General features: G+C 35.8%; 2 protein-coding genes across 2 annotated transcripts in view; both read left to right on the plus strand.

Moving 5' to 3' along the window:
- Positions 1–5,274, plus strand: part of LOC141289382 (lectin BRA-3-like) — a 19,493-nt gene extending 14,219 nt beyond the window's left edge. Inside the window, exons 6-7 of the mRNA XM_073821488.1 lie at positions 4,885–4,991; positions 5,100–5,274. Of these exons, the coding sequence (XP_073677589.1) occupies positions 4,885–4,991; positions 5,100–5,274 (282 nt within the window). The remainder of the gene's footprint in view (positions 1–4,884; positions 4,992–5,099) is intronic.
- A 1,051-nt stretch (positions 5,275–6,325) lies between these two features.
- On the plus strand, positions 6,326–25,620 carry LOC141289383 (uncharacterized). The gene is made up of 10 exons (XM_073821489.1): positions 6,326–6,401; positions 7,419–7,487; positions 10,043–10,150; positions 24,006–24,134; positions 24,215–24,262; positions 24,378–24,443; positions 24,518–24,589; positions 24,728–24,882; positions 25,246–25,355; positions 25,446–25,620. The coding sequence occupies exons 1-10, from the start codon at positions 6,326–6,328 to the stop codon at positions 25,618–25,620; spliced, it is 1,008 nt and encodes a 335-aa protein (XP_073677590.1).
- Positions 25,621–27,660: the final 2,040 nt, after the last annotated feature.

The raw sequence follows: 27,660 nt of genomic DNA on the forward strand, positions 1-27,660 counted from the left end.
ATGCATGGGCAGAGGGCACAGAAAGCCATTTGCCTGATTTTTTCTGCTCTCCTAACCTGAAACATGTAGCATATCACATAGGATTTTTTGATTTCTGTCTATCACTGACTTCGCAAGTTGCAGCAGCGTGACTAAAAAACTACACCTTCTGTTCAAGCTTAAAGGTATAGTTAACTCTGCTGTTTTTCTTCTATCATTTTCTCTTTTTTCTATCAGTCATGGCAACAGAGCTTGAGGAACTTACAGCAAACTACACCAGAGTTAGAGAACATCTCCGCATTAACAACAGTGAGTTATGTTTGTTTTTTAGCTCAAACCAGTTTTGATTAACCACCCTTGTGGTCTCCCTTTCTTCATAACTTCCTTTAAACCAGAGGTTATGGTTAACTACAGCAGACTGTATTTCTCTTTCAGACTCATGACACAGGCTTAAACAAAATGTCTGAAAACATCTGTACAATAAACTAAACATTGATTTACTTCAAGAGTCATGGTCTGAAGAATGAATCAATGTCAACCCATCTTATTTTTTTTTTTACCATGTCATGCAGATTACAAAGCACAGTTCGACGTGCTCCGTGACCAGCATGAGGAGACACTTAGAAAGCTGAAAAGATTTAATCGTAAGTCTTATGAATTGAACCTTGTGCAAAGTTAACAGACTTTAAATACTCACAAATAAACAGAAAATAAAGAGGGAAATAGTGTGAAATATTGATTTATTGCTACCTCTTTTACTATAGAAAGTACAGGTTGTGCACTTTGTGCCGTCCACTGGATTCATTCTGAGGGAAAGTGTTACTACTACTCTATGGTCAAGATGAACTGGACCCAGAGTCGAGATCACTGTGTAACTCTAGGAGCACATCTAGTGATCATCAACAGCAAAGTTGAGCAGGTGTGTTCTCCTTTTAGTTCTGTAACATGATAACTACAGCCAGGTGGATTCTGATCAGCTATTGCCGTGTCCTAACCAGACGCAATGCAAAGCATTTACATGTCACAAGCTTCATTGTGGATTTTCATGAGCCAAAGAAGAGAAATAAACTTGTAAAGACTGAAATCAAAGACCAAACAGGATTTTGTCAGGCTGTGAGCAAAGAGATAAAGAGACAAGCTCACAGCTCAGATTTATAGTCAAAAAGCATACATTTCAAGATGACAAAATTCCTCAGTCATCCCCCCATGGCATCACTGCTAATGCCGAGTTCAGACTGCATGATTTTAGCCCCGATTTTGACTCGCCAACAGGTTTTTTGAGAAATCGCCGACAAATGCCCGAAAATCACAGGCAAATCGGTGCTCGTTCACTTGCTTGTTCCTGGTACACCATCCCCCTGAGACCATAAAGTTTGTGCTTTTTTAATTATTGCGATATGGTCAGAATTATTATGACAATAATTTTTCTATATCATACTATATCAGTATTTATCAAAATATTAATTTACCATTAATATTGAAGGAAATGTTTTCCACGTGTTTGTTAGACCTTGAAAATGAATGTATAACTGAATTATTAATTGAATTAAATTAAATTAAAATTAAATGTATACTTAAAAATTAAATTAAATTAAATTAAATTAAATTAAATTAGGCCTTCTAAGCCACCTTTTAATTTAGGGCCTTTTCATTTTTATTTTCCTTTAAATTCTGTGTTTTCCATTTTATTTATTTTGTATTATTTAATTCACATTTATCATAAAAAAAGTGTCAAATTTAATGGATTCATTTAATTAATTTACAACAAAACATTAATTTTTTTATGAAATAAGACACGTCAGATCGATTACGGAGTTTACATGAAGGCTTTTACAGTAGGTCCAACTGAGCCGTAAATCCAATTACAAGCGAATTATTTGGTTGCATGTAAACGTAGCCAGTGTATCAGTCACTCAGTAGGTCTATGTATATTTAATAATATTTTAAATAGTGGTGGGCCGTTATCGGCGTTAACGTGCTGCGTTAACGTGAGACTCTTATCGGGCGATAAAAAAAATATCGCCGTTAATCTATTCTCAAAGTTGGGTTGGGAGCTGGGTCTAAACTACGCAAGATATGATGACTTTCACCTTGATATTTTAGCGCGGATGACGTATACCTAGTCGAATTGCACTGTAGGGGGCGAGAACGAGTCTTCAATTTCTGTGAAATTACCACATCAATTGAGACGTGCAAACATGGATGCAGCTATGAAGCCGCTTCAGGGCAGGTGCGTTGCTAGACCCTTTTTACTGGGGCATGTGAGTTATAATTTACTTTGATAATCCCGAAATAAAGACATTAAACTATATGCAACAACTGAATTGACGCTTCTAAAAGCAACGCAGTTTAATGGAAGACTATGCACGCAGAAATCCACGCCCGTGTGCGTCTGTGTATTTAACGGCAACACGCACGTCGTGCAGCCTTTTGCGCAGAAGTACATGGTTACACAAGTTTGTATAGGTAATTATGTTGTAAATGCAATTGTCAAGCAGTTTGTGATGCATTTTGGAAACAGGAGATGAGCGCCTGATCTAATGCGCCACCTGGCCCGTTCTCGAAGACCTACTTTTAGTCATTATTTGGGTAGCACACATATTCTGAATGCCTTCAGCAGAATTCAAATTAGCCATTTTAATCTAGATTAATCTAGATTAATTCCAAGATTTAATCTAGATTAATCTAGATTAAAAAAATTAATCTATGCCCACCCCTAGTTTTAAATGGTTTAATATATATGAACTGAATTATGTACTTACCCAAACCGTGGTCTCCCAAACATGGACTGGCTGTGATTTTTGAACTTGTAGCTGTGTAGTGTCTGTTGTGGACAGAGTGGACATTTATGCAGTCATTTTCAGATCAGTTTTTTTTCCAAATGATGAACAATAAAAAAACTGACAGCCATTCAGAATCCACATGGATTGTAACAACCTGAATGATTACCTGTTGTTGTGGAAGATTACTATTATATAATATGATTATATTAATATTATTTATTGTTATTGTCGTTTTCCAAGTGAACAGCCCTAAAAAATGCCATAAGAGACAATTAATTCTTTTAGTTTCACCATCCATTACATCCCTTAATAAAATTACCCATGGTTTTACTCCAAATAAAACCAAAATCTGTGGTTATTGCAGTTAAACCATGGTAACCACAAATTAACCATGGTTCCCTTTCGAACTGTCTCTACCGTTGTGTATACATGCTTATGGGGAAACTCCTGTTTACTCCAATACTGATTTGTTCATTTTTGTGCACCTGCATGAAACAATTGGCCTCAACCTGCCAAAAGGAAAGTAGCCTGCTATATAAGTCGGCTCAGAGCACCGTTTCATCAGATTCGCTGGACTCTGGAGCAAGAAGTCAAAGCAAGAAGCCGAAGCAAGGCCGAAGCTCAACTGCTCACCGTAGAAGAGCCCAAGATCGCAAAACACCTTCCTCTGCAGCCATCCGGTGCCAACTGGACCCACCCATCAGTGCGCACACAACAAAATTACCACTGTGATAGTATACACACATACTCAAAAGAGCATTTCACCTTTCCCAACGACCACGATTGCAAATTTCCCTGCACCCATGTCGCTACCTAAGAATTGAAACAACTAAAACCTCTGGCCATTCGGCTCCAGACTTGGAAAGTCATCCCAGATGTGTCAAACTGGATTGTAAAAACCATACAACAAGGTTACTCGGTCCAATTTGGCCCATTTTGGCACTTATAGCAGCTCTTTGTATGCTTCGGAGGCTGCTCCGAAGGGCTGGCAGTTATAAAGCAGCATCTAACCTGCTAGATAGTTGATGAAAAATTCCTGGCTTATGCCACAGAAGGCTCGCAATACCCTGTTGGGGCAAGTACCCACTTCATCAGAAGAATTTTCTCCTCTTGGGCATGGTCAAGTGGGATTTCTATTGCTGACATCTTTGCAGCCGCTGGCTGGTCATCGCTGTCAACCTTTGCAAGGTTTTATAACATAGGCATCCTGTCTGGTTAAATCACTTGCAAAGTTTTATAACATAGGCATCCTGTCTAGTTGCCTATGTTATAAAACGCCTATACAAAGCCCCCAGCAAGTTGCTTTAGACCTTAATTCTTGCTCACTCTTTAGGGTCCTTCATAACAGGCATTCCGGGCCTGAGCTCGCAGAGCCGCTTAGTTTAGCTTTTATTTATAAGACAGCGTTACTGGATGCATTCCCCACAAAAGTGCATATATGCAATGGGAGAGACTTTTTGAAAGGGAACACTTTGGTTACTTACATAACCTCACTTCCCCGAGATAAAGGAATGAGCGCTGCGTAACCTGCCGTGCTATAAATCTGCACGCAAATCGATGGCTGATGCCAACAGTTGAAAGATTCGGATGAAATGACGCTCTGAGTTGGCTCTTTCCCTTTTGGCGGGTTGAAGCGCCATTTCTTTGGTACACCAAAGTGAACCAATCAGGCTTCAGTATTGGAGTAAACAGGAGTTTCCCCATAAGCGTGTATATGCAATGCTCATTTCCTTATCTCAGGGAACCGAGGATACATTAGTAACCAGAGCATTTTTTTTTTCAGTAACCATAGTTTAACCATAGTATTTGTAGTAAAATTGTTATGCCAATTATATCAATTCAATAATAATAAAAAAATAACTACACTTGAACTAAAATAAAACCATGGTTAATTTTCGTAAAAGGATAATAAAAATTAAAAACATGCAAGTAAATAAGTTAGTAAATCATTTATTTGCCTAAAGATTACTAACAATTACTTTAAAAACAAAACTATACTTTAGAATAACATGCCTGGATTAATTACTCTCAAATTTGATTTTAATTTTGACTTGAAATTTTGACTTAATTTTGAAACTTGCATGTGCATTATATGTAAAGAGACTTTTTTTTTCTCCATCAGGATTTTGTAACCTCAAAAGTTAAGGAAACTCACTGGATTGGTCTTAATGATTTGGACACTGAGGGACACTGGTTATGGGTGAACAACCAGCCACTTAATTCATTAGAGTAAGACCTTCATTAATCTTGACAATACAACATTAAAACTACCAAAAAATTAAGATAATTAGCAGGTCACTACTTAAACAGAAGCATTTTGTTTTTTTCTTTCTGCAGATTCTGGATGAAACGAAATGATGAAATCAGTGAGCCTGATAACTGGACTAAAGTTCATCCGGATGGTGAAGACTGCGCTAGTCTGGGACATCCAACCGGAAATACGGATTTCTGGACAGATGCTTACTGTTTTGAAGAGAAACGATTTGTGTGTGAAGCTGTTGCAGCTATTTAATTCAATACTTATAAACACTTCACACAAAAGTTATTATTCTGTCATACAAGCATTTCCAACTCTTCCAAACATGCATTTCACTTTCTCGATATGTGACTTTATAGCAATCAGTATAAAACTGTTTAGAAGATAAATGTTCATGTCTGTTCTCTGTCATTGTGTCTCTCTGTTCTCCACTAGACGTCACTATTGCAACAACCTTTATTTTAACAGCTTTTAAGATTCCTGACATCCAGCTCTACTTAATGAGCCAGTGCTGTAAACTTTGGGTTGGAGCGCAGTGTCAATTCAGATTATTAGTTGTGTGGACCCATTCACAGATTTAACAAAAAGATCCAATTAAAACGAATGATATGTTGTTCATTAGACTGACAACATGTCCAAAAACACATATGAGTGGAGTTAAAGCATTTTCTTAAAGTGTTGTGCATAGGCAAAAATCCTAATGAATGTAAGAGACAATTATAAGGAACTATCATACTTATTTTTCAGTACAACTAAATTTCACCCAATCCAATTTACCAAGCAAAGTTCCAGTATTAATATAACCAAATGTTTATGGTTTGACAAACATTTCATGAATTGTACATACTTTTCACAGAACTGTACAGTGTGCTCAGTGAGCACTAGACAGATCGACCTGTGGCTCACTTTCTTAGATCTGACATTGAGGTTTTGTAACTTCCTGTACATTTCTACAGTATGAATCTTTCAGTATGAGCATAAATGCACACAGACACAGTGGAACGTTAGAGTGACAACAGCATCACTGGATCCTCAACATCAGTATGTACTGCATATGACTTTGTATCACTGACACAAAGCCATTTTACAATATTAGTTCAAATGCAAAAAGACAAGTGACTGTTTTATTATTATTATTATAATTATTATTTATCTTGCTTAAATCATGCTGGAATTCAGTCACCATATTTGATCTTTAACCACTGCTAATTAACTTTAATTTGAATGATATTAAAGGACAGTAATACTTCTGGTGGCTTCTTTTTGTCCAGCACTCAACCTACACATATTTTATCAGGTCAACAAAATGGATTCGATCTATGAAAATATTGATTACATGCCTTCGCCTACAGCTTTAGATGTCAGATGCTCTATGTACAGTGGTAAGATGTTATAGGTTCTATCATTTATATTTTGCTCAGTTCTGTGTAGATGACACCAAGATCATATAAGAGGAGATTTATTCACACCAGAAAGAATCTTCATGCATTCTAAAACAAAACACCAAATGAAAAAGTAACAATTTTGTATTTGAATTCTAAAAATCGATACGTATGAAAATTCAGAACTTATTTGTTTGGAATAATTTGTCACTTTAACACAATTTATGACCCCAGGTTTCTCCTTTCAAAAACAAGAACGAGAGCGAGAAGTCGCTTCTCCTATGTGGACTAAAGTTCTTCTGACTCTTCTCAGTTTCTGTCTTGTTTTGGCTCTCGGAGGTCTCTGTGTTCTAGGGATGCTTTGTGAGTATAACTGATACAAGATCTGTGCTCTGTTCAGGGTGCATTCAGGTTGCACTCTGTTCAGGGTTCATATAGTGCAGAGCAGAAGCATCTTTTCAGCGATAGAATGGATGTTTTTTTAATTATGGACAAAGCAGTCTTAAACTGAATATTAAACAAGAATTGTTTAACGATTCCTTTAAACTGTGCATAAGGTGTTGTGAGTTTATTACAATGTATTAATACAATATAAAACACTTATTTAATATACTAACTTGAGTAATGAAAGCATTTATTAACCTTTGTTAATGTTAATTCATAAGAATGTTCATGTTAGTGCACAGTGCATTAACTAATGGTAAGAGACACAACTTCTGATGTTAAAAATTTCAGTCTTAAGTGTGCCATTTTTTAGTTCTGTAAACTACTTTCAATGTCTCCATTTTGACTTGCATTTTTTTAATAAGCAACAGGTATGAGGATGTCATTTCTAATATTTGCTGCTGCTTTTATTTTCTCTTTAATTAGATGTCAATACACTTGCCGATTTAAAATCAGCTCAAGAAAATAACACCACAAGTAAGAAAAAATAAAAACTGTAGAACACAAACATGTTTCATTCACACTAGTGTTCACTAAACTGACCACATCTTATGGTTTCACATTTTCTTCAAGTGCTGAGAGAACTAGAGGAACTGAAAACCAATTACACCAGAGTTGAAGAACCGCTTTCGCTTGGTGTTGGTGAGTTGGCTTTTGTTTATCATTTTTTATTTTTTTTAATTAATCATTTATTCTATCACACGGTGTATCCAAACTTACACAAATTAGAGGGACAATCAGTCTGACATAACTCTTTCCCTTACAAAAAGTAAATAGTGCATTGGAGTGCAATTGTCTGAATGGCTGATTCTTTTTTTTTTAATCTAAGTTCTGATTTTAAAGTGTAAGGAAAGTACAAGGAACCAAAGTTTGATTAGCTTCAAATTGTATTTTTAATTCATTATTTACAGCTCAGTCTTGTAATCTCTCTGTGGATGGCTGGATAGCTTGTCATGGAAAGCTGTATTTATTCAGCTCAGATAAACTAAACTGGTCAATCAGTCGAGATGTCTGTGTTTCAAAAGGAGCCGATCTGGTCACCATAACCAACCAAACAGAACAGGCAAGTAAGATCAATTATAGTGCAGAGTAACAGTATAAAGATCCAAAATATGTATGAATTGGAAAAAAAAAAAATCACAAAACCTACTGAAACAATAATAACACAAGAGAAAGAAGCTGAATACACATCATGACCAAAGCCACTCACAGTTTCCTGCACTGTTATTTTGTTGAGGAAATTATGTTAACAGTTGTAAATGAAGTTGTAGATGAAGTGGTTCCGGCTTGAGTTTGGTGTATGAATTGTATGTAACGAGATAAAAGATACATACAGTCAAGCCTGAAATTATTCATACCCCTACTTTTATTCAACCATCAAGTTTTTGTTTTGTTTTTTTGATTAGAAATGACACAGACGTCTTCCAGAAGATGTACAAGAAGCATCATTGTGGATTACTCATCTTTTATTTACATTTGAACACAAAGTGGCATGTCCAAATTTATTCATACCCTTCTCAATAATCAATAGAAATAGCCTATTGGCCATTACAGCAATCAAACGCTTCCTATAATTGCTGACCAGCTTTTTGCATGTCTCCACTGGCATTTTTGCCCATTTATCTTTAGCAATGAGCTCTAACTTTTTCAGGTTGGAGGGTCTCCTTGCCATCACTCTGATCTTTAGCTCCCTCCACAGATTCTCACTTGGGTTCAAGTCTGACAAAAGACAAAACAGTAATGTTTTTGTCCGCTAACCATTTCTTCACCACTTTTGCTGTCATACTGAAATGTCCACTGGTGCCCAAGGCCAAGTTTCTCAGCAGACTGCCTGATGTTGTTGTTGAGAATTTTGATGTATTGCTGTTTTTTCATGGTGCCGTTTACTGTGATTAGGTTCCCTGGTCCACCAGCTGAAAAACCCTCCAAAACATTAGGTTCCCACCACCATGTTTGACAGTAAGGATGGTGTTCTTAGGGTTCAAGACTTCTCCTGTTTTACGCCAAATGAAGGCTACATCATTGTGGCCAAACAATTCAATTTTTGTTTCATCTGACCATAAAACAGAAGACTTTTTCTTTGTCCAGATGAGCATTTGCAAAGGCCAAGCAGTCTTTTGTGTTCCTTATCTGGAGTAGTGGTGTCCTCCTTGGTCTGCGTCCGTGGAACCCAGTGGTGTGCAGTGTCCGTTGGACTGTCTGCCTTGAGATGTTGCCACCAGCAGAGCCCAGTTTCATCAGGATGACCTTGGTGGTGATGCTTGGATTCTTTTTTTTTACCTCTCTCATTATCCTCCTGGCCAGCACAGGTGTCACTTTTGGCTTCCGACCACATCCTCTGAGATTTTTCACAGTGCGGAACATCTTGTATTTTTTTTAAATAATACTTTGCACTGTAGCCACTGGAACTTCAAAATATTTAGATATGGTCTCATTGCCCTTTTGTGACTTGTGAGCAACCACAATGCGCAGCCGCAGGTCCTCCTTTGTCTTAGCCATGACTGTCCACAAACCAACAGCAGAGAGCTTCTGTTTTTCACCTGTTGAGTTGATTAAAACAGCTGTTCTCAACGAATCAGGGTAAATAGGATGCTTTAGAACAGCTTGGACTATTTGGAATGGAACTTTGGATTTTCCCATAGACTGTGACAGTTTGCAAAGGGTATGAGTAATTTTTCACATGCCACTTTTTGTTCAAATGTAAATTAAAGCAGAGAAATATTTTTTTCCAAAATTATGCCTCTTGTACATCGTCTTATTATCTTTTGAGAGAAGCCTGTGTCATTTCTGGTCAAAAAAAAATGCTGGTTGAATAAAAGTAACTCTAAGTCAGAATGTGCCAGTGGTATGAATAATTTCGGGTTTCACTGTAAAATGTGTGTTTCTCTTTTAGGATTTTCTGGTCTCTAAAATTAAACAGACACACTGGATTGGTCTCAATGATCTGGAAACCGAGGGACAATGGGTTTGGGTGAATAACCAAACTCTCAATGAAACTGGAGTACAGTAAGAACTATCTGTCATAAACCCCCATAGAATAAATACAGCTGTCAATCACTGTAGTTTGAATGACAAATGATTGTGAACTGTTCAACATGATCATTCAAAACAACTTAACTTCAGCTGTGTGATAAAAGTAACATGTTTTTATTTTAAGAATAAAAACATGTTCTTTACCCAGTGTTTGTGTCTTAAAGGTTGTGGTTCAGTGAGGGGCCGACAGAACCTGATAACTGGAGAAACCAGGATCCGTCTGGAGAGAACTGTGCCAGTCTTGGAGATTCTAATGGCAACTTTCAATCTTGGTTTGATGCTTCTTGTAAAAAAAAGAAAAAGTTTATTTGTGAAAAGAAAAATTTATTCTATCAGTGGTACTAATTAATAAGGTCTATACTGAATTTGCATATGCACAGAAAACTCGAAGGAGGGCTCTTTTAGATTTGCTTACTTGTGTTTTTGTTGTAAAAATGCTGCATTTCTCTTTCAGTGAAACAAACTGACAGATGTATTTGAATGTGTCCTATGTAAAGTTGCGTTGTGGTCAGATGGCAACCTTGTGGTTGAACATGATTGTGTAAGAATTGTAAAACTGCTATGCCTAAATGAAAAATGTAAAGAATGTGTGTTTTAATTGTTGTAAAGCAGATATAGTAGGTTTGTGTGAGAAACTGAACAGAATTTAATCACGTATAATGTGATAATTTCGCATTTTTACCAGCTTAGCTTTGCTGATTCCTCCAGTATGCTTGTTGCAACCCAGGCTCATGCAAATCATATTATGATACAGAGAAACAAATGATGAAGCTTGGCTTATTGTATATCAGGTCTCTTTATACAAAATCATTTTTAATAAATTATATGATTGGTGATCATAACCTAGATGTGCTCTGTTTGACAGAAACCTGGCTAAAACCAGATGATTATCATGTTTTTAACTATATAGCAAACATTTTAAATATCTTGAAAAAATACTTTAATGTCTTTAAAGCGTTTAAAGTTTTTTATTTCGTTTAAAACATTTGGTTACAATCTAGAAAAGATGAGGCTGTATTGGCTATGACTAAGCGCAAGGTACGTTACCAGATCAAGACTCGTTTTTTCTTTTTGAGTGGCCTAAAGAAAACACTGAACGGCAGAGAAAAGCATGAACAGAAATGGTAAAATGCAGATTCAGCTCAGAGTGAACCACTTTTTTTTTAAGCCCTGCTTAAAGCATACGGTGCCCCGCACATGACATGCAGGGGGGAAAATAAATCGTCCGAACAAGTAACATTTCTCATGTTACTAAATTGTGCATGACATTACTAAATCGGGACCAGGATTTAGTTAAATCAAATCAAAGAACTAATTAGCATATCGTGCACTCAATTTACTTAATAAAAGGGAACGAATTATAGGTCTAAATTGTACATGATTTGAGTTTTAATAGGTTTTCATGTTGTCTTAGCCATTTTATTCCTCTTATCCATTTTAAAGGTGCCATAGAATGCATTGAGAGAATATTATAAATTGTTCTCTGATATCTACATAGAAGGTATATGGCATAGGAAAGGGCAAAAAATGTCCAGAAATGGTTTTACAGGGCCATTTACAAAGCTTCATGAATATTAATGAGCTCTGCTCTGATTGGCTGTTTCACAGAGCTGCTCATCTCTATAGCTGGCACATTGACAAAAATATTTAATTAGGAGCTCTAGCCGCTTTTAATATGTGGTTTGTTGAATTTGCCGTTTTGAATCACCGACATTTTACTCTCATTACTGTGATTGCATGTGCTCTGTGTGGAGGCGTAACTATTAACGATCCCGGGACTGTTGCGTAACAGCCGGTGTTAAGTTGGAATTGACCTATTTTTCGTTGGTCTTTTGCAAACACTAGATTTATATAAGGAGGAGGAAACGATGGTGTTTGAGACTCATGGTATGTCATGTCCATGTACTGAACTGTTATTATTTAACTATGCCAAGGTAAACACAGTTTTCCATTCTGGCACCTTTAATGTGTGTATGTCTTTAAGTGAGTCTGGGTCTGTCTGCCATGTGATCAGTCACATGACTGGAATCAGGAACTAAACCGTATAAAGGATGCAGCATGACTAAAGCTGTGTCTCATTTGGAAGGCTGCGCCCTCCGGAGGTCGAATCCTCGGAGGTTGCATCCTCTGTAGGACGTGTATACGAAGTGTCCTCAACTTAGAACAAAAACGAGACAGCCTCCATAGGACGGGAGGAAAGAAAAAAAAGGACAGTTGGAAAATGAAACAGGATTTATCACGTTACTATGCAAACAAATTTAGAGCATCGTTGCACTCTCACACTACTTAAATGAAGGAAAATTATTTTTAAATTTGTAAAGTAATTTGAAAAAAAAAAAGAAGCTTTTACTTGTTTTATTTTATTCATTGTTTCAAGAGCTGCAGCATATCTGTAAGAGAAAAAAAATAGGAGGATATAAAGAACAACCTTATCCGTTTTTACCTATTCAAATTATAAATACCACATCTTAGCTTGTGTGTACATCTGCCGGTGCCGGCATTTTTCAAATTAACGACAGTTGTTTACAGCGACGCAAAGAATTGTGGGTTATATGTAGTAGCAAAGGATACATCTCATGCATCCTTCGAATTCCTGTGAAAGAAGGTCGCATTCGAAGGTCGCATTTGAAGTGTCCTACTTGCTTTTTTGAAATGAGACAGCCTCGATGACGTATGCAGCCTTCGAATGCGACCTCCGGAGGGCGCATCCTTCTAAATGAGACACAGCTTAACAATCGGGGTCATGGACCAAAATGTTGGATTGAGGAGTTTCTTTTAAGGACTTGCCATTCCAGCACCACTTTTATTGGAGTATCACTTCTTTGGATTGTATATACAGGGGCGAACGTTACAGCACTATAGAGGCCGATATTTGCCATTTTTTAATATATCGGCATCGGCCGATATCCGTGTTTAGTAGCGCCGATTTAAAGTCAGGCACGTCTGCGTGCAGCCCCTTGTTATCGGTGAGGTATAACGCGCTGCTGTGAAGGACCACAAGCCAAAACTTTTGTAAGATTCGATAACAGTTCTGAGAGTTAAATGTATGGCTTAAATTCTGAAATTTCAAAGTCCCATGGCCATATATTTACTATATATTACTAGTAAACTAGGAAGTGTTGCTTTCACTTACTGAAAGAAAAGCATAGAACCGTCGGGAACTGTCATAATGCGACGGCTGGTTAAAGGTTTGCATACTTGCAGTTACGTTTAAGGACTGTAGTCGAAAACGATCAGCAGCTTGCTTGCTAACATAATAGCCAGTGTTATAAGTTCTGTTTTATTTTTCCTGCATTGGAGTCGGAGAATTCCACTCTGTGTGTGGGGTGGAGAAGGCGGCGGCTCTAATGCAGCTTTGCGATTACTCCGCCTCTCTCGGAGACAGTGATGCACGGAGGGTGGTTATATCCACGGGTCTGGTAATAAAAAAAATGCATTCTAATTACTTGTGGGTGGGTCGCGGGTGGATGAGATAAATCAATAATGATATAAACATTGCATTTTCTAAAATCTGAACCTGAGTTATGTGGTGAGGACCGTGGCGCCAGCTTCCTTTTAAATATATTTTGATGACTGCGGCCGCACAGTCATCTCAATCACCTCAGATACTGCAAGTTTATACATATATGGTCACATCCAGATGTCAGTAAACGTTATTTTTTTTTCAGCATGGATTTGGCTTAAAAGCATGAGTGATTAAGCCCATGTAAGTGTGCAGCAATGTGAAGATCAGCTGTTAAAATGAACCATCCATTAATCATATCATCATGCAAATCTAAGAATAAGAATAATTGTAATAGGAAGATCGTGTATATGGTGTAAATGCACTTGTTTTTTTTTTTGGCTGATCTGTCATTTATTTTCTCCAAAACTATAAAAGTAAAATCACTTGAAAGTAAATACAGTAATAGTCAGGGTGACTATGAAAAGGAGTCAATTGAGAAAATGAGCAAACATATAAAGAAAATATTTTTATGAGTGTTTGAAAATGGGACATAATGTAAAAGTGCAAGGATGCACTTGTGCTTCGGGTGAATTTGCCTTTAATTTTCTCCAAAACTATACAGTGAAATTACTTGAAAATAAATACAGTATAGTCAGGGTGACTGTGAACAGGAATCAATCGAGAAAATGAGCAAACCTATAAAAAGGAAAAAATTTTATGAGTATCTGAAAATGGGAAATGATGTTTTTTGGGATGATTTGCCATTTATTTTCTTCAAACTGACTCCAACATACAGTAAAAGCATTAATAATGTGAAATGTGTTTTTGAATATATTTTAAAATGCAATTTCTGTGACCAAACTAAATTTTCAGCATCATTACAGTCTTCTGTGTTACATGATCCTTCAGAAGTCATTCTAATATACTAATTTAATTTTTATTATTATCATCAATATTTATAACAGTTGAGTAATTTTTGTCAGGATTCTTTTATGTATAGAAAGATCCAAAGGTCAGCATTTATCAGAAATATAAGCTTTGAAACATTATACACTATACCATTCAAAAGCTTGGAGTCTTTTTTTTTTTTTTTTAATAATGAAAATTGATGATAACGACTTTTATAATGTTACATTTTTGCTTTAAATTTCACAATTTCAGCTTTAAAATCACAGGAATAAAGTGAACATTGATTTTAATGTGAATACATTTGTGTGTGTGTGTGTGTGTGTGTGTGTGTGTGTGTGTGTGTGTGTGTGTGTGTGTGTATAAAACAATATTTATTTATTGCTTTTTTCCATCAAGACAAAAAAAGAGAATGATTTTAATTTGTATCGTACATTTATTAATATAAAATACTTAAGTAATTTTACTTCATTACTGTACTTAAGTATTATTTTGGGGGATTTGTACTTTACTCAAGTACAAATTAAACTTGACTACTTGTACTTTTACTTGATTACATTCCTGAAGTAAAAAAAAAAAAAAACAGTACTTTTTACTCCTTACAAATTTCTTGAAAAGTACATTACATTAAAAAATTTTTTTTAATCCACATTAAATATGGTAAACAGAAGCTCAAACGTGCATGCCTGATGTGACAATCAATGATCAGTGTTTTCATGCATCAAGCACACACATTGCTACTTTAGTTACGACTTTTATGAGGTAAATGGCTGGCTTTAAAACTTCACCATCAAATCTGAGGAAGTATATTGACGTGGCAAAATTGTGTTTTCCCCCAAAAAAGTTTATTCATTATTCGTTCTTTTTTTTTATAGAGCCATTAGCTGTGATATATATTAGCTGAATGCACAACATTGAGTGCAAATAAAATTAGTGATAAGAATTTAAATACAATTAATATTTTTGTGGGAGTTTTTTTTTATTAAATGTTACAAATCTCCAAAAAAAAAAAGTATTTCAATAAACATTGTATGTTAAAATTATTGTAATTCATGTTTAGTCATGTTCTTACCAGATAGTGGATGGGTTGCATTTACAATGTCATTATATGACACATTGAGTAGGAATTTATATTTTTTTATATTTTTTTTAATAATTACATTTGCTCATTAATTAATCTAATTAGTCACAAATAATTATTTATCAGTAATTGCTGAGAGAAAGAAAATGAATCAACTGAACTGAACAATTGCCACATATACTTAAACTTTAAGTATGCAAGTATCAACACATTTGTTTTTTACTAAATCTATCAATTTATATCAGTCCTTCGTTATCCAAGATGTAAATGAGTTAGTTTCTACTTCAGAACAGATTTGGAGAAATTCAGCATTACATCACTTGCTCACCAATGGATCCTTTGCAGTGAATGGGTGCCGTCAGAATAAGAACTGAATCAAATGTTTTGCAACACGCACCGTAGTCCCGAATTGAATCAAATCATTTGCAAACACACTACAAAGTCCCAAATTGAATCAAATGATTCGCAAACACACTATAAAGTCCCGAAATGAATCAAATCATTTGCGAACACACTACAAAGTCCTGAACTGAATCAAATCATTCGCGAACGAGCACCGTAGTCCCGAATTGAATCAAATGATTCGCAAACACACTATAAAGTCCCAAAATGAATCAAATGATTTGCTGCTGCAGCGGGGGCGGGGCGGGGTGGGGCGGAGGATCACGATGCCGGCTCAGCATCACGATGTCTATCGGCCATCGGCGATGGACGATGGCATCGTCTATCGACCCAACCCTAATCCCCATTTGAATCAAATGATTCGCGAATACACTACAAAGGCCCAAACTGAATCAAGTGATTCACGAATGCGCACCGAAGTCCCAAAATGAATCAACTGATTAGCGAACACACTACAAAGTCCCGAAATGAATCAAATGTTTAGTGTCATGGACCCTAGTTTGAAAACCCTTGCTATAATGCATAATGTAAATGTAATGTGCGCTAAAGCTATTTTAACTCTCCTTAAGCAATAAAGTACGCTTTTGTGAAAAACTGGATGAAATTTAATCACTGATCCTGTTGTGCAATTTTTGTAATTATACAATTATTTTGTACCCTGGAAATCCAGAGATCTCGCGAGAGCACAATTTGAATTGTCTCTGCAAGACACTCTGGCCTCAAGCAATGATGCATGTTACTGCAATACGTAAGCAATTGTGGGAACCAATCAAATCGGTGTATCTGATGTAGGCGGGCCAGAGGCTAGCTAAGCTGATGACGACAGCGCTGCGAGGTACGGAATCATTTGGTAAACATTGAAAGGAGATCTATTCTACAGATGAAAATCAGTTGTTTGAAACGGCTGTGGCCGCTACAAAAGAGGAACAGAAAGCCGCGCTCGAATCGTTCCTATGCAAGAAGGACGTTTCTGCTGTTTTGCCGACTGGATACGGCAAGAGTTTAATCTATCAGTTAGCTCCGCTGGTAGTTATGCACGAAGAGGAACAGATCCGAAGCGGGCAATGCCAGATAGCATTCGGCAGTCTCGAGTCCTGGCTGTTAAAAAAGAAGTGGTGATAAATGTTATCGAACAAGGTCTACCGGGACAACCTGATCGGGATTGTGGTGGATGAGGTCCATCTCATTTACAAATGGTAAGAGTCACTTGGTAAACTTACTGTAACGAAAAACCGAACTATTCAATAGTAATACAGTAGCCTAACTTGAACAGGACGATATGTCTCGCTGCTGAATGAAACGCTAGTGCTAGCGTCTATCCACATATTAGTTGATAGTTAATGAATAGTTTGATCGGACCTAATTGTTTTAATGAGATTGATTCGGCTGTTGTAATTAATAGTTATTAATCTTGTCACATTGTTTATGTTATAACATTGAAATCCACTCTTATATGTTCACCGTCGCTCTGGATACGTCACACCATGTATTGTTGTGATTGGTCTGGAGTTATCCAATTGCGTGCAGTGAGAATTTCAAATGCATGCTTGGTGCCGCCCCTCGAGTTAGGCCCTTTTCATTGCTTGAGGCCAGACCCATAATCTTAATAGATTAGGGTCTGGATTTTTCCAGGCTAATTATTTTGTGTATAATTATGTAATTTTTGCCTGTTCTGTATTTGTGTTCCTGTCCATATTTAAGTGCAATAAGAGATTGTCCTGTCCATAATGTGACATGCAATGCTGCCTGATATTAGGCTAAAAACCTAAATTAGGTTTTAAGAGTTTATCTCTTTTGGGATGCTTTTGCCTCCATCCTTATTCTTCCCTCTTGCAGAACACAAACTTATTTTCATAGACTATCAACATAACATAATTATTTCCTGTCTGTATTAATAAGAATTACACTTTATGTGACTTCCTTATTCTGAACAATCTCAAGCCGCACTCAGGTCTCAGTGGGTGCATCTTCTGTCAGGCTCATGAAATGGATTCAGACTACGAAAATTCTGGTTTCACATTTTCAGCAGCTGCTTCAGCTGAAAAACATGCTCGATACAAAGGTAAGGCTGGGATATTATCAGTATGCAATTTCTATTCTCTAAATATTTAGCACTGTAGTAACTGTTCTCTTATGTTCATCCAACAATTACACATTTGGCAGATGCTTTTGTCTAAAGTGACTATTGCATTTTGGGGGTTTGCACCTTAATTTTTTATTTTGTGACAAAATCTCATGTCAGCAGATTTCATGAACTGTATCTCTGCACGGTAGCAATTTGTGCCATTGTATAATGTTGAATATTTGTGTGTCTATATTTGTAAATGAGGGACTTGTGGAAACAATGTTTTAAGATTTGTCAAGTGCAAAATATTGTTTTTATTTTAAAGTAAAAAGATTAAATTAGAGCGTTGGAGAAATGGGTCAGTTCATACTCAACAGTAGATGTTACAAAACAGCAAGTTACTTGACCTAACAACAAAAGCAACCATAAAACAGTGTAAATACATCTAAAAAAAAAAAAAAACAGCAAAAAAAAAAGTATCCTTATTATTTATTCATGCCCAAGTGCATTATAGGAACAACAGGGTCATGGCTTTAATACTTAAACAATTATTGTAAAAATAACAAACAATTCCAAGTACAATATACTTATAAGTTCAAATTTAAAACTTTACAAGCTTAAATTGAGTAATAATGAATATATATGTGTGTGTATGTGTGTGTGTGTGTGTGTGTGTGTGTGTATTTAAAATAAGACGATATGTATGTGTGTGTGTGTGTGTGTGTGTGTGTGTGTGTGTGTGTGTGTGTGTGTGTGTGTGTGTGTGTAAATTTAGCAACAATAAATACCTTACTGATAAATCTCTTTAACTAGGATTCTGCTTTGTCTTATTTACTTATTCAACTGAATTGTTAAAACAATTTTAAATAGAATAGTTGATTTAGTATTTTGTGCTATGATAACTGTTTCTGTTTATTTCCTTAACACATTGGTTGATGCATAACATATGTTACTATCCAGTAAGTAAATGCAAACAAGTAAAACAATTAAATGTATCTAGCTCTTATGTTGTTTTGAATAAAAACTTTTGTCAAAAGCAGAATTTAAAAAAAGATATTTGCCAATGCGGCAGTCATGTGTGAACTGGTATGAAGTTTACCACTTGACTTCCTGTGGGCAGACCATAAGTCTGCATATTCTCAAACTGCAAATCAACAGATATTTCTCTAACGTTTGTCATGTAAAAAAAAAAAAAAGTTATAAAACAGGTGCAGCCATCACAAGATCTTTATCTTAGTTGCTATTTGAGGTTTTTTCAGACAGATATCTAATCATACAAATGATTTTCCTGGCAGTTTTGCTTTAAAACTAAAATTTATGCTATTCATATATTTTTAAATAAACAATGAACGTAATAAATTCACACTGGCAAACAAGACAAGACAAGAGTCACATTTTTGATAAAGCTAGATTTTAAGTGAAAATTTAAACTGTGTACTCAGGACACAAACTGTTGTGGAAAAGTAAATTCATGAATAGTTCTTGACAAAAAAAACTCTGCACTGATTCACAGGCCTGATAGTGGAAAAAATTCCTGAGCCTGAAATTTTTTTCCTTGCCCCCGAGGTGAGTGGGTGGGGGTACTATGTATGCAATGCACTTTTAACACATAACATGTTGGCTCCTGGGCCCAAATATATAAACAGCCTAACCCTGAACATCATTATTGTCAAGTGGCTCTTTTTAGATATTTTCATATTTGCATTATGCCCCCAGTATTATTCAAGAAAACACAGCATTTTCTTCTCAATATGTTCAGTGCCTAGATTGACATTATTAGCCCATCTTAGTACAATCACTGGAAGTAAATGCTACAGATGCTACAGCCATACCAAGACACGTCAGTAAGTGGCAATAATAGTACTCCAAAGTACACAGGAATTGATTAACTAAAGAACATAAAAAGGACACACATTCATTTTTCTTTAACAAATTTAATTGCTAAATATGCACCATTCAACTGAATAAAATGTACTGTAAAAGACAGTATGGGATTAACAAAAAACATTTCTCCTTCCCTTTATTTATTTATTTCTGAACATAGTTTTTGGTCCAAAACATGCAAATGGTGCAAAATATGCGAGATGCCATGTTTAAGAAGATAGCTTGCATGCTGCTAAATGACAGGTCAACAAGGTTCACAAAATTTCTAAATTTCTGGTAGCCCTTCAGGCAGGTACTCTTCAGATTTTGGTATAGCCCGAAAATCATTTTAACTATCCCAAATTTTTTTTTTTTTTTTTTTTTTTTAGAAAATTAGATAGGAGTCTAAATGTCAATCAAAAATATTTTCAATACATAAATATCAACAAATATCAAGGAATGAATTTTATTTCACTATTTAAAGTGTATCTGCAGAATTTTTAAATATCAATGTAAGGCAATTTATGAACCTTTTTAAGAGTTGCACAAGTAAAATGAACAGTATGAGTGGGGTTGGATGATATACAGTATTATTAAGCCATAAAATTACATGATTTACAGTGCAGATACAGGTTTTTCACACACACAAAAAATCGTATACATTGGCATTTCAGCAGGGAAAGAAAAGTTACTTAGAACGATGTCTGAGTTTTGAGCTCTGCCGTGCCGTGACTGTGAGCGAGTGAGACGAGCAAGCGAGTGAAGCGAGTAGCCACTCCCTCCCTACCAGTGATGCGCGGGTTGATCCAAAATGAGCGGGTGTCATCCAAAAATATTTATGATATTCGGGTCGCGGTCAGTCGGGTCGTTTGAAATAAAGATGCCAATTAAACCTTTGTAATTTATATAGTAGTAGACAATTTTCTATGAAATACTAGACCTACACTTTATTGGCTGAATAATATTTACCTTTTGAATGTTAGTTATTAACTGTTGAATAAATGCTGATGCGGGACAAAATGCCCGATTTACCAAAACGTTGAACTGAGCAATGCCATTGTACCATTTTAATAGGCTACTTTTAAACGCATATAGCTCAGTAATATCAGCTTTATGTATTTTCTGAGAGGGGGTGGGATTTTTGTTGGGAAAGTCGGGGGAGAGACGCACACTTCAATTAGACTGGATAAACACATGCAGCATCTTAAATGTTAAGAAAATGGTATTCCTAATAAATGTCTTGAATATTTTGATTATGTCCAATGCTTCTCTTTCTTTTTGGAATTATTTCACTATGTCTTTTCAAATGCCTAGGTCTGTTTAATTTCCTTAATTATAAAATTTCTAGCACTATTTTTAAACGTTTATTCAAGCAATAAATTCAATAAATTCCAAGTGAAAACGGTATTTTTTCTTTACATTTCCAGAAAGAGAAACGAACGAAATTAAACATTACTTAATAAATTCAAAGCACTATAATTTCCTTATTCATTTGATACAACTATTAATATATATAAAATAATATTATTTTGTCATATTCGTGATTCCTGAATTTATATATGAAAACTTCGTTTTGAAGTGCATTCGTTATGTTTGTATAAGAAAATTCCTTAACCTAGCCTATAAATTGATTTTATATTCTTGATAATTTTTTAGTATAAGTTAAAAGTTAAGAAAAAAGAATTAGCTTGTAGTCTATATATATTTAGGGCTATAGGCTAATCTTTTTCTTAACTTTTATTACACTGTAGATCGAAATTAATTTAATTCTTGATCATATTTAACATCGAAGAATCACTGACATATACGGTACTTCGAAAACCAAACTATTTAAATCTATATAAAGGAAAGACAAAATAAATCACAACAAGAACAATAATGCCGAATGATGTTTGACAGTGAATGCATCTCCACCACATAGCCGCATATCGCTGGTGTCAGTCGCAAATATTAAACATGCTGGTCAGGAAGCGGGTCGGGTACAATATTTACTTTTTTTTTTGCGGTCGAAGTTGCGGGCAGGTTAGTTGAAAACGTCGGTCGGGTTCGGGTTGTTTATACATTGCCCCCCGCATCACTGCTCCCTATGCATCTACCAATCAGTAGCTAGTTTGAAAGTGAGCAAAGAGTGCTCTGACCATTTTACTTATTTTTTATGAAATTCGGAATTTTGCATGCCTTCACGTTTGGGGGGGCAGTCACAGCATTTAGGGGGGCATTGCCCCACCTTGCCCGTGCCTATGTCCGGGCCGCATTTCAGCCTTTATCCCATTAAAAGGAATAAATCAAGTATATAACGCATTACATTTATTTAAAACAAAGTCCTAATTGTTTAGATTTTTAGAAAGCACAGTAACTTCTTTTATATTTACAACTCTGTGTTTGCTGCATAAAAAACTTTGGTCGAGATTTGCAATAATCTGACCAAAAACAGCTGAAAAGTTGGACGTGCAAATTAATTCTCAGTCACGAGGGGGCGCTTTAGGAGCGCTGAAATATTAAGGTTTCCCTAGTAACGGCTGAAATAGTGATGGGAAGTTCGGTTCTTTTCCGCGAACCGGTTCTTTCGGACAGTTTGTTTCAAAGAACCGGTTCAAAAAACCGGTTCACCAGTTCTTTTACGCTATAACGGTATGACGTCATTAACGTAATTACTATCGTCCCGCCGGGCCGGGACTCAAGCCAACATTCAAATTAAGTCAGTAGCTAATAACTTAAACATAATTTTGGTCTGACAAGTTTTTGACAATAAAGTTTTGCATCTAAGCACCCATATACAGTTACATGCAGTGATCATATGAGTAAGTTTTACAAGTCTTGATTTAATAAATTATAGCCTAAGATATATTAATTCTAATCAGAAATACGATCAGCTTACACATGCACAATCCATAAAGATTTATTTGTTATAAACGTACGTTTCACCAGATCCCCTCATTCAAGTCCTCAGTTATCCACGCTCATAGCATTAGCACGAAGACAGTGGTAAAAAAGAACTACTTCGGTTCAGATGGAGTCAGTCATAGCAGGAGCTTGTTTATGTTTGGCAGCTGCACGAGTCACGCATGAGCACAGTATCAGCTCATCGATTCTCGAATCGGACGCGTCCGAAAGAATCGTTCAGTGTACTGGTGATCCGAAAGAAACCGGTTCTCTTTCAATGTACTGGTGATCCGACAACCGCTGCAACCGATTCTTGACTCGAGAATGAGATTCGAGAACTCAGAGAGTGACTGAAACGTGCCGCTTGGTTTGCTCGTGCTGTAGTTTGATTAGGTCATTTTTATCATTATACCACCATGTTTAAAAGTTAAATAATTATTTTTTATTATAATAATTTTTGTTTGAACATGGTTCAAATTATACTAAATACTAATATATATATAGTTGTATATTGTTTCATTAAAACATTGTTTATTTAATACAAACGCAATTTGTGCATGTCATCATTATCTTTTATTACAGTGCAGCTATTTCATAATTCATCACGTTTTCTCTTAATCAAACATCTCATTTATTATGGTACCACTTCCCTGACCAAGATTATAAAAACCCTTTTAACCAATAACCTAACAGAATCCTTAAGTAAACTTGTAACAAAATGTTTAACAAAATAGACCAACTTGACTAACGTGCTTCATTTCATCCGCTTGAAAAATTACACGCATGCGCACAGTATCAGCTCATCGATTCTGGAATCGGACGTGTCCGAAAGAAACCGATTCTTAAAGTTTAATCCAGCTCTATCGCGATTCTCGTCTTTCCGTCCCCAACTGTAAGACCTCTTAAAATAATTAATCCTCTTCTTTTACTATTTAAAATATTTGCAACTTTTTATGGCCTTAAATTTGATACAACTAAACTGAGGAGTTTTTAAGGACCTGCAGGAGCCCTCTACTTCAGGATAGCCCGTCGGGCAGCCGGTCAAACATGTTGGTAGCCCGACTGGAAACCACAATAGCTCCGGGACGTCGGGCTAGCGATTTTGCGAGCCTGTGTATATGCCTTTATCCATATATTTAATGTCCTCCCCTGGCTTCATAAACATAGCCATGACTTACGGTTTGAGTTGCCAGTATGAGACAATTTTTCAGTATGGGAGCTAAAAACACTTTCGTGCATGAAGCATTGCCTTAACCTGTATCAATCTATTTGTCAAAGACACAAGGCCTGCCCCTTCCCTACTTCTGATTGGCTCATCGGCTATATGTATATTGTTTGAGTCGTTGAGCGTTAAAGCTGCTTTCTGACCTGCGCATCTCAGATTTAGAGAAATGACAGATCAGTATCCACGAACCTGATTTTTCCCCCCCGCAGCCCCTGGATTCAAGAATTTCCTTCATCTCTTTAATTTTTTTACCACAGGTAATGCCACGGAAGAGCAAGAACAAGAGAGAGATGTTTATCTCCCTAAATGGACTAAAGTTCTTCTGATTGCTTTTGCTGTCTGTCTGCTTTTTGCTCTTGGAGGTCTCTGTATTCTGGGGATACTGTGTGAGTATAACTCAAATGTATTATATAATATATATATAATGTGACATAACAGCTACTGCTTATGTTCTGTTTTTAATCAGATGTCAGTGCTTCAACGCAACTGTCTGCCCAGACATCTAATGGCACAAGTGAGTAAAATAATTTCATGATCTAGTAGGCCTACAGCAACATGAGTGACTTTGGCTGTTTTTTTTTTTGTTTTGTTTTTTTAACACATTTTCGTTGTTACTCTTTCTGTACCAGTCATGGCAAAAGAGCTTGACAAACTTACAGCAGAGATAAAAGTTAGTTTAGATTCAGAGCATCATGGTCTGAAAAATTGATAATTTCATCTTGATTGCATTTCTTTTTTTCTTCTACCTTTTTTTTTGCCTTTAATGCAGATTACAAAGAGCGGTTTGATTCACTCCGCAACCAGCATGAGGAGACACTTAGAAAGCTGAACAGATTAAATTGTAAGTCTTTTTAATTTAATTTAATTGTGAGTCTTGTGCAAAGTTAAAAGACCTTAAATATAAACACAATTATTCTAATATAAAGAGAAAATGAATCTGAAATAAATAATTGAATCATCTCTACCTCTTTTACTAAAGACAGCACAGGTTGTGCACTTTGTGCTGTCCATTGGATTCATTCTGGAGGAAAGTGTTACTTCTTTTCTACAGTCAAGATGAATTGGACACACAGTCGAGATCACTGTGTGAGTCTAGGAGGACATCTAGTGATCATAAACAGCAAAGCAGAGCAGGTGTGTTCACCAGTTAAAACACCTGACACATACTTCTAAGAACAATTTCATATTCTAGATTTAAATATTGTTTATGTTGAAACAAATCATAATTATATGTTCTCTATGCCTATATTATGACATTTTAAGTCCACTGATGACATTTTAGTAATCAAAATGTTAATGAATAATCTGATGAACTCTGCAGATTGCGTAAGGGGTGTCAACTCAGTTTCTGGAGGGCCATAGCCCTGCAGAGTTTAGATTTAACCCTAATTAAATGCACCTGATCCAGCTAATCATGACCTTCAGGCTTATTTTAAAACTACATAGTATGTCATGGCTGAATTTTTTATAGCATTTTTTTCCCTCCCGCACCATCAGGATTTTGTTAGCTCTAATGTTAAAGTAACCAGCTGGATTGGTCTGAATGATTTGGACACTGAGGGGCACTGGGTTTGGGTGAATAACCTGCCACTTAACAATTCAGTAGAGTAAGATCTTCATTCATTTTGACAATACAACATCACTACAACACAAGGTCACTACTTACTTAGAAGCTTTTTGTATTTTTATTTCTGCAGATTCTGGATGAAACGAAATGATAAAATAAGTGAGCCTGATAATTGGACTAAAGTTCATCCGGATGGTGAAGACTGTGCTAGTCTGGGACATCCAGACGGAGAGACAGATTTCTGGACAGATGCTTACTGTTTTGAAGAGAAAAGATTTGTGTGTGAAGCTGTTGCAGCCGTTTAATCCAATACTTCATTCAAAATGTACCATTTTCATTTTGCATTTTCATGTCTTCCAAACATGTCTTGTCAATTTCTCAATATTTGACTTTATAGCAAGCTGTATAAAATTGTTGTTAAGCTGGATAAGATTTGAAAACAACTTTAATTTTTTAAAAGATAAATTTGAGAACGTTTGTGCCTGTTCTCTGTCTTTGGTTCTCCACTAGATGTCACTATTGCAACAACCATTATTTTTAAACTGTTTGTCTCTGACATCCAGCTTTGATGGATAACCTTGATCATTATGAATCAGATATGTACACTGTAAAAAATTTGCTGTAGTTCTGCAGCTGGTTGCCAGTAACTTACTGTAGATTTTTAATTTATGTTATTTACTGGCAACAGTTTGTTCAAAATTAAATGAACATTAAACATTAACAAGTCTTTGTCTTTACAGAATAAAACTATAAAATAACAACCTACTGCAAAGCATTCTGGGAACCAGAAACCTTCATCAACCTTTTTCTGTTTTTTTCCTTCAGATTTTGGTTCCCAGAATGCTTTGCATGAGGCTGTTATTTTAGTTTTATTCTGTAAAGATAAAGACTTGTTAATGTTTAATGTTCAATTAACTTTGAACAAACTGTTGCCAGTAAATAGCATAAATTTAAATCTACAGTAAGTTACTGGCAACCAGCTGCCAGTAATACTGTAATTTCTACAGATTTTGTTTACAGTGTACAAAAGAAACGCTTCTTAGTTTAAAAAGTCTGCAAGCTTTGAAGGGTTGGAGTGCAGTGTCAATTCTGATTATTAGTTGTGTGGACCTGTTCACAGATTCATTAAAAAGATCCAATTAAATTGTTCATTACTTAGGCTGACAATGTCCAAAAACACATATGAGTGACAGCATTTTCTCAAAGCGTTGTGCATAGGCAAAAATCCTAGTCGATGTAAAAGACAAAGTAAAATCCCCGTATAAAAGTAAAGCTGCAAGCAGCATCGAAAGGACCCTCACAACTGGGCTCACCACAACCCGGTGGCTTTAGCAATACAGTGAATGATGAGCAATATGCATTTAAGGGCAGACACTGCAGGCAAAAATACAGTTTTTTCATGAACCTGTCAAGCTTGAGATTTTAGGCTTTTTTTGGTTTTTCATAAAGTGTTTTTTTCAGACTAGTGCAAACATCTAAAAGACACTGTTAAGTGTTTCTCTTTTGAAACTTTATCTATTTGTGTCAATAGATTTCAATTACAATACATATTTTTAAAGGCCATTTTCTCAAAATATAAATCTAACTTTAGCACTTACAAACTTTACATTTTTATTCTTGCCTATATCCTGAAGGTTTTTACTTAGGGATTTGTTCATATATAATTTGCTTGATTTTATACATTTTATTCCCCAAAGAAAAAAAAAAGTGTTTTCTGTCTAAGTATTTTCTAAATTATGGAGTGACAAAATGGGATACCAAAAATCAAAAATTTGACTCTAATGTCAAAAAAAAAATTAAACAAGAATTTTTAAACTTGACTTCATTCAGTTTGTAGATTTTTTTGTGCTAGAAATGTATGCAAGTGCATATTTCATTAAATAAAGCATCATTTGCATATTTAAACCTAACATTTTAGAAAACTTGTAATACAAAAAATGTTTACAATTATCAATGTAATCAATGAACTGGGTAAGTAAGGTCATAACTATTAGTTTTTTTAACCTATTTACCTGCAGTGTCTCGCCTTAAAGTGGTAAATATAGGAGAAATATGTCAAAGTCATTTATATCACTTTCATTTATATAACTGAATATTGGCATGTAGAGGTCTTCAAGTCAGGACTTTGATCAAACAGGTGAAGTTTGGTGCAGACTGGACATTGCATGTTTAAGTTAGTGTAAAACAAGTTATTTCCTGTCGTCAGCAGGTGGCACTATGACTATAATGGAATATTGCCCTTTATATGTGTTCAGGCCAGGGGTCTTAGCAAACGTGAGGTCTAGTGCAGGCTGGACATTGCATGTTTAAGTTAGTGTAAAACAAGTCATTTCCTGTTGCCAGCA

The sequence above is a fragment of the Garra rufa genome, chromosome 17, assembly GCF_049309525.1.
Source record: "Garra rufa chromosome 17, GarRuf1.0, whole genome shotgun sequence".
NCBI lineage: Eukaryota > Metazoa > Chordata > Actinopteri > Cypriniformes > Cyprinidae > Garra > Garra rufa.

Bases quoted from the DNA above. Each gene is read 5' to 3' on its own strand.
- LOC141289383 (XM_073821489.1), top strand. From the start codon at position 6,326: ATGGATTCGATCTATGAAAATATTGATTACATGCCTTCGCCTACAGCT. The intron at 10,151-24,005 runs GTTTGATGCTTC...TTTTTACCACAG, and splicing joins AATGGCAACTTTCAATCTTG to GTAATGCCACGGAAGAGCAA. The intron at 25,356-25,445 runs GTAAGATCTTCA...TTATTTCTGCAG, and splicing joins CCACTTAACAATTCAGTAGA to ATTCTGGATGAAACGAAATG.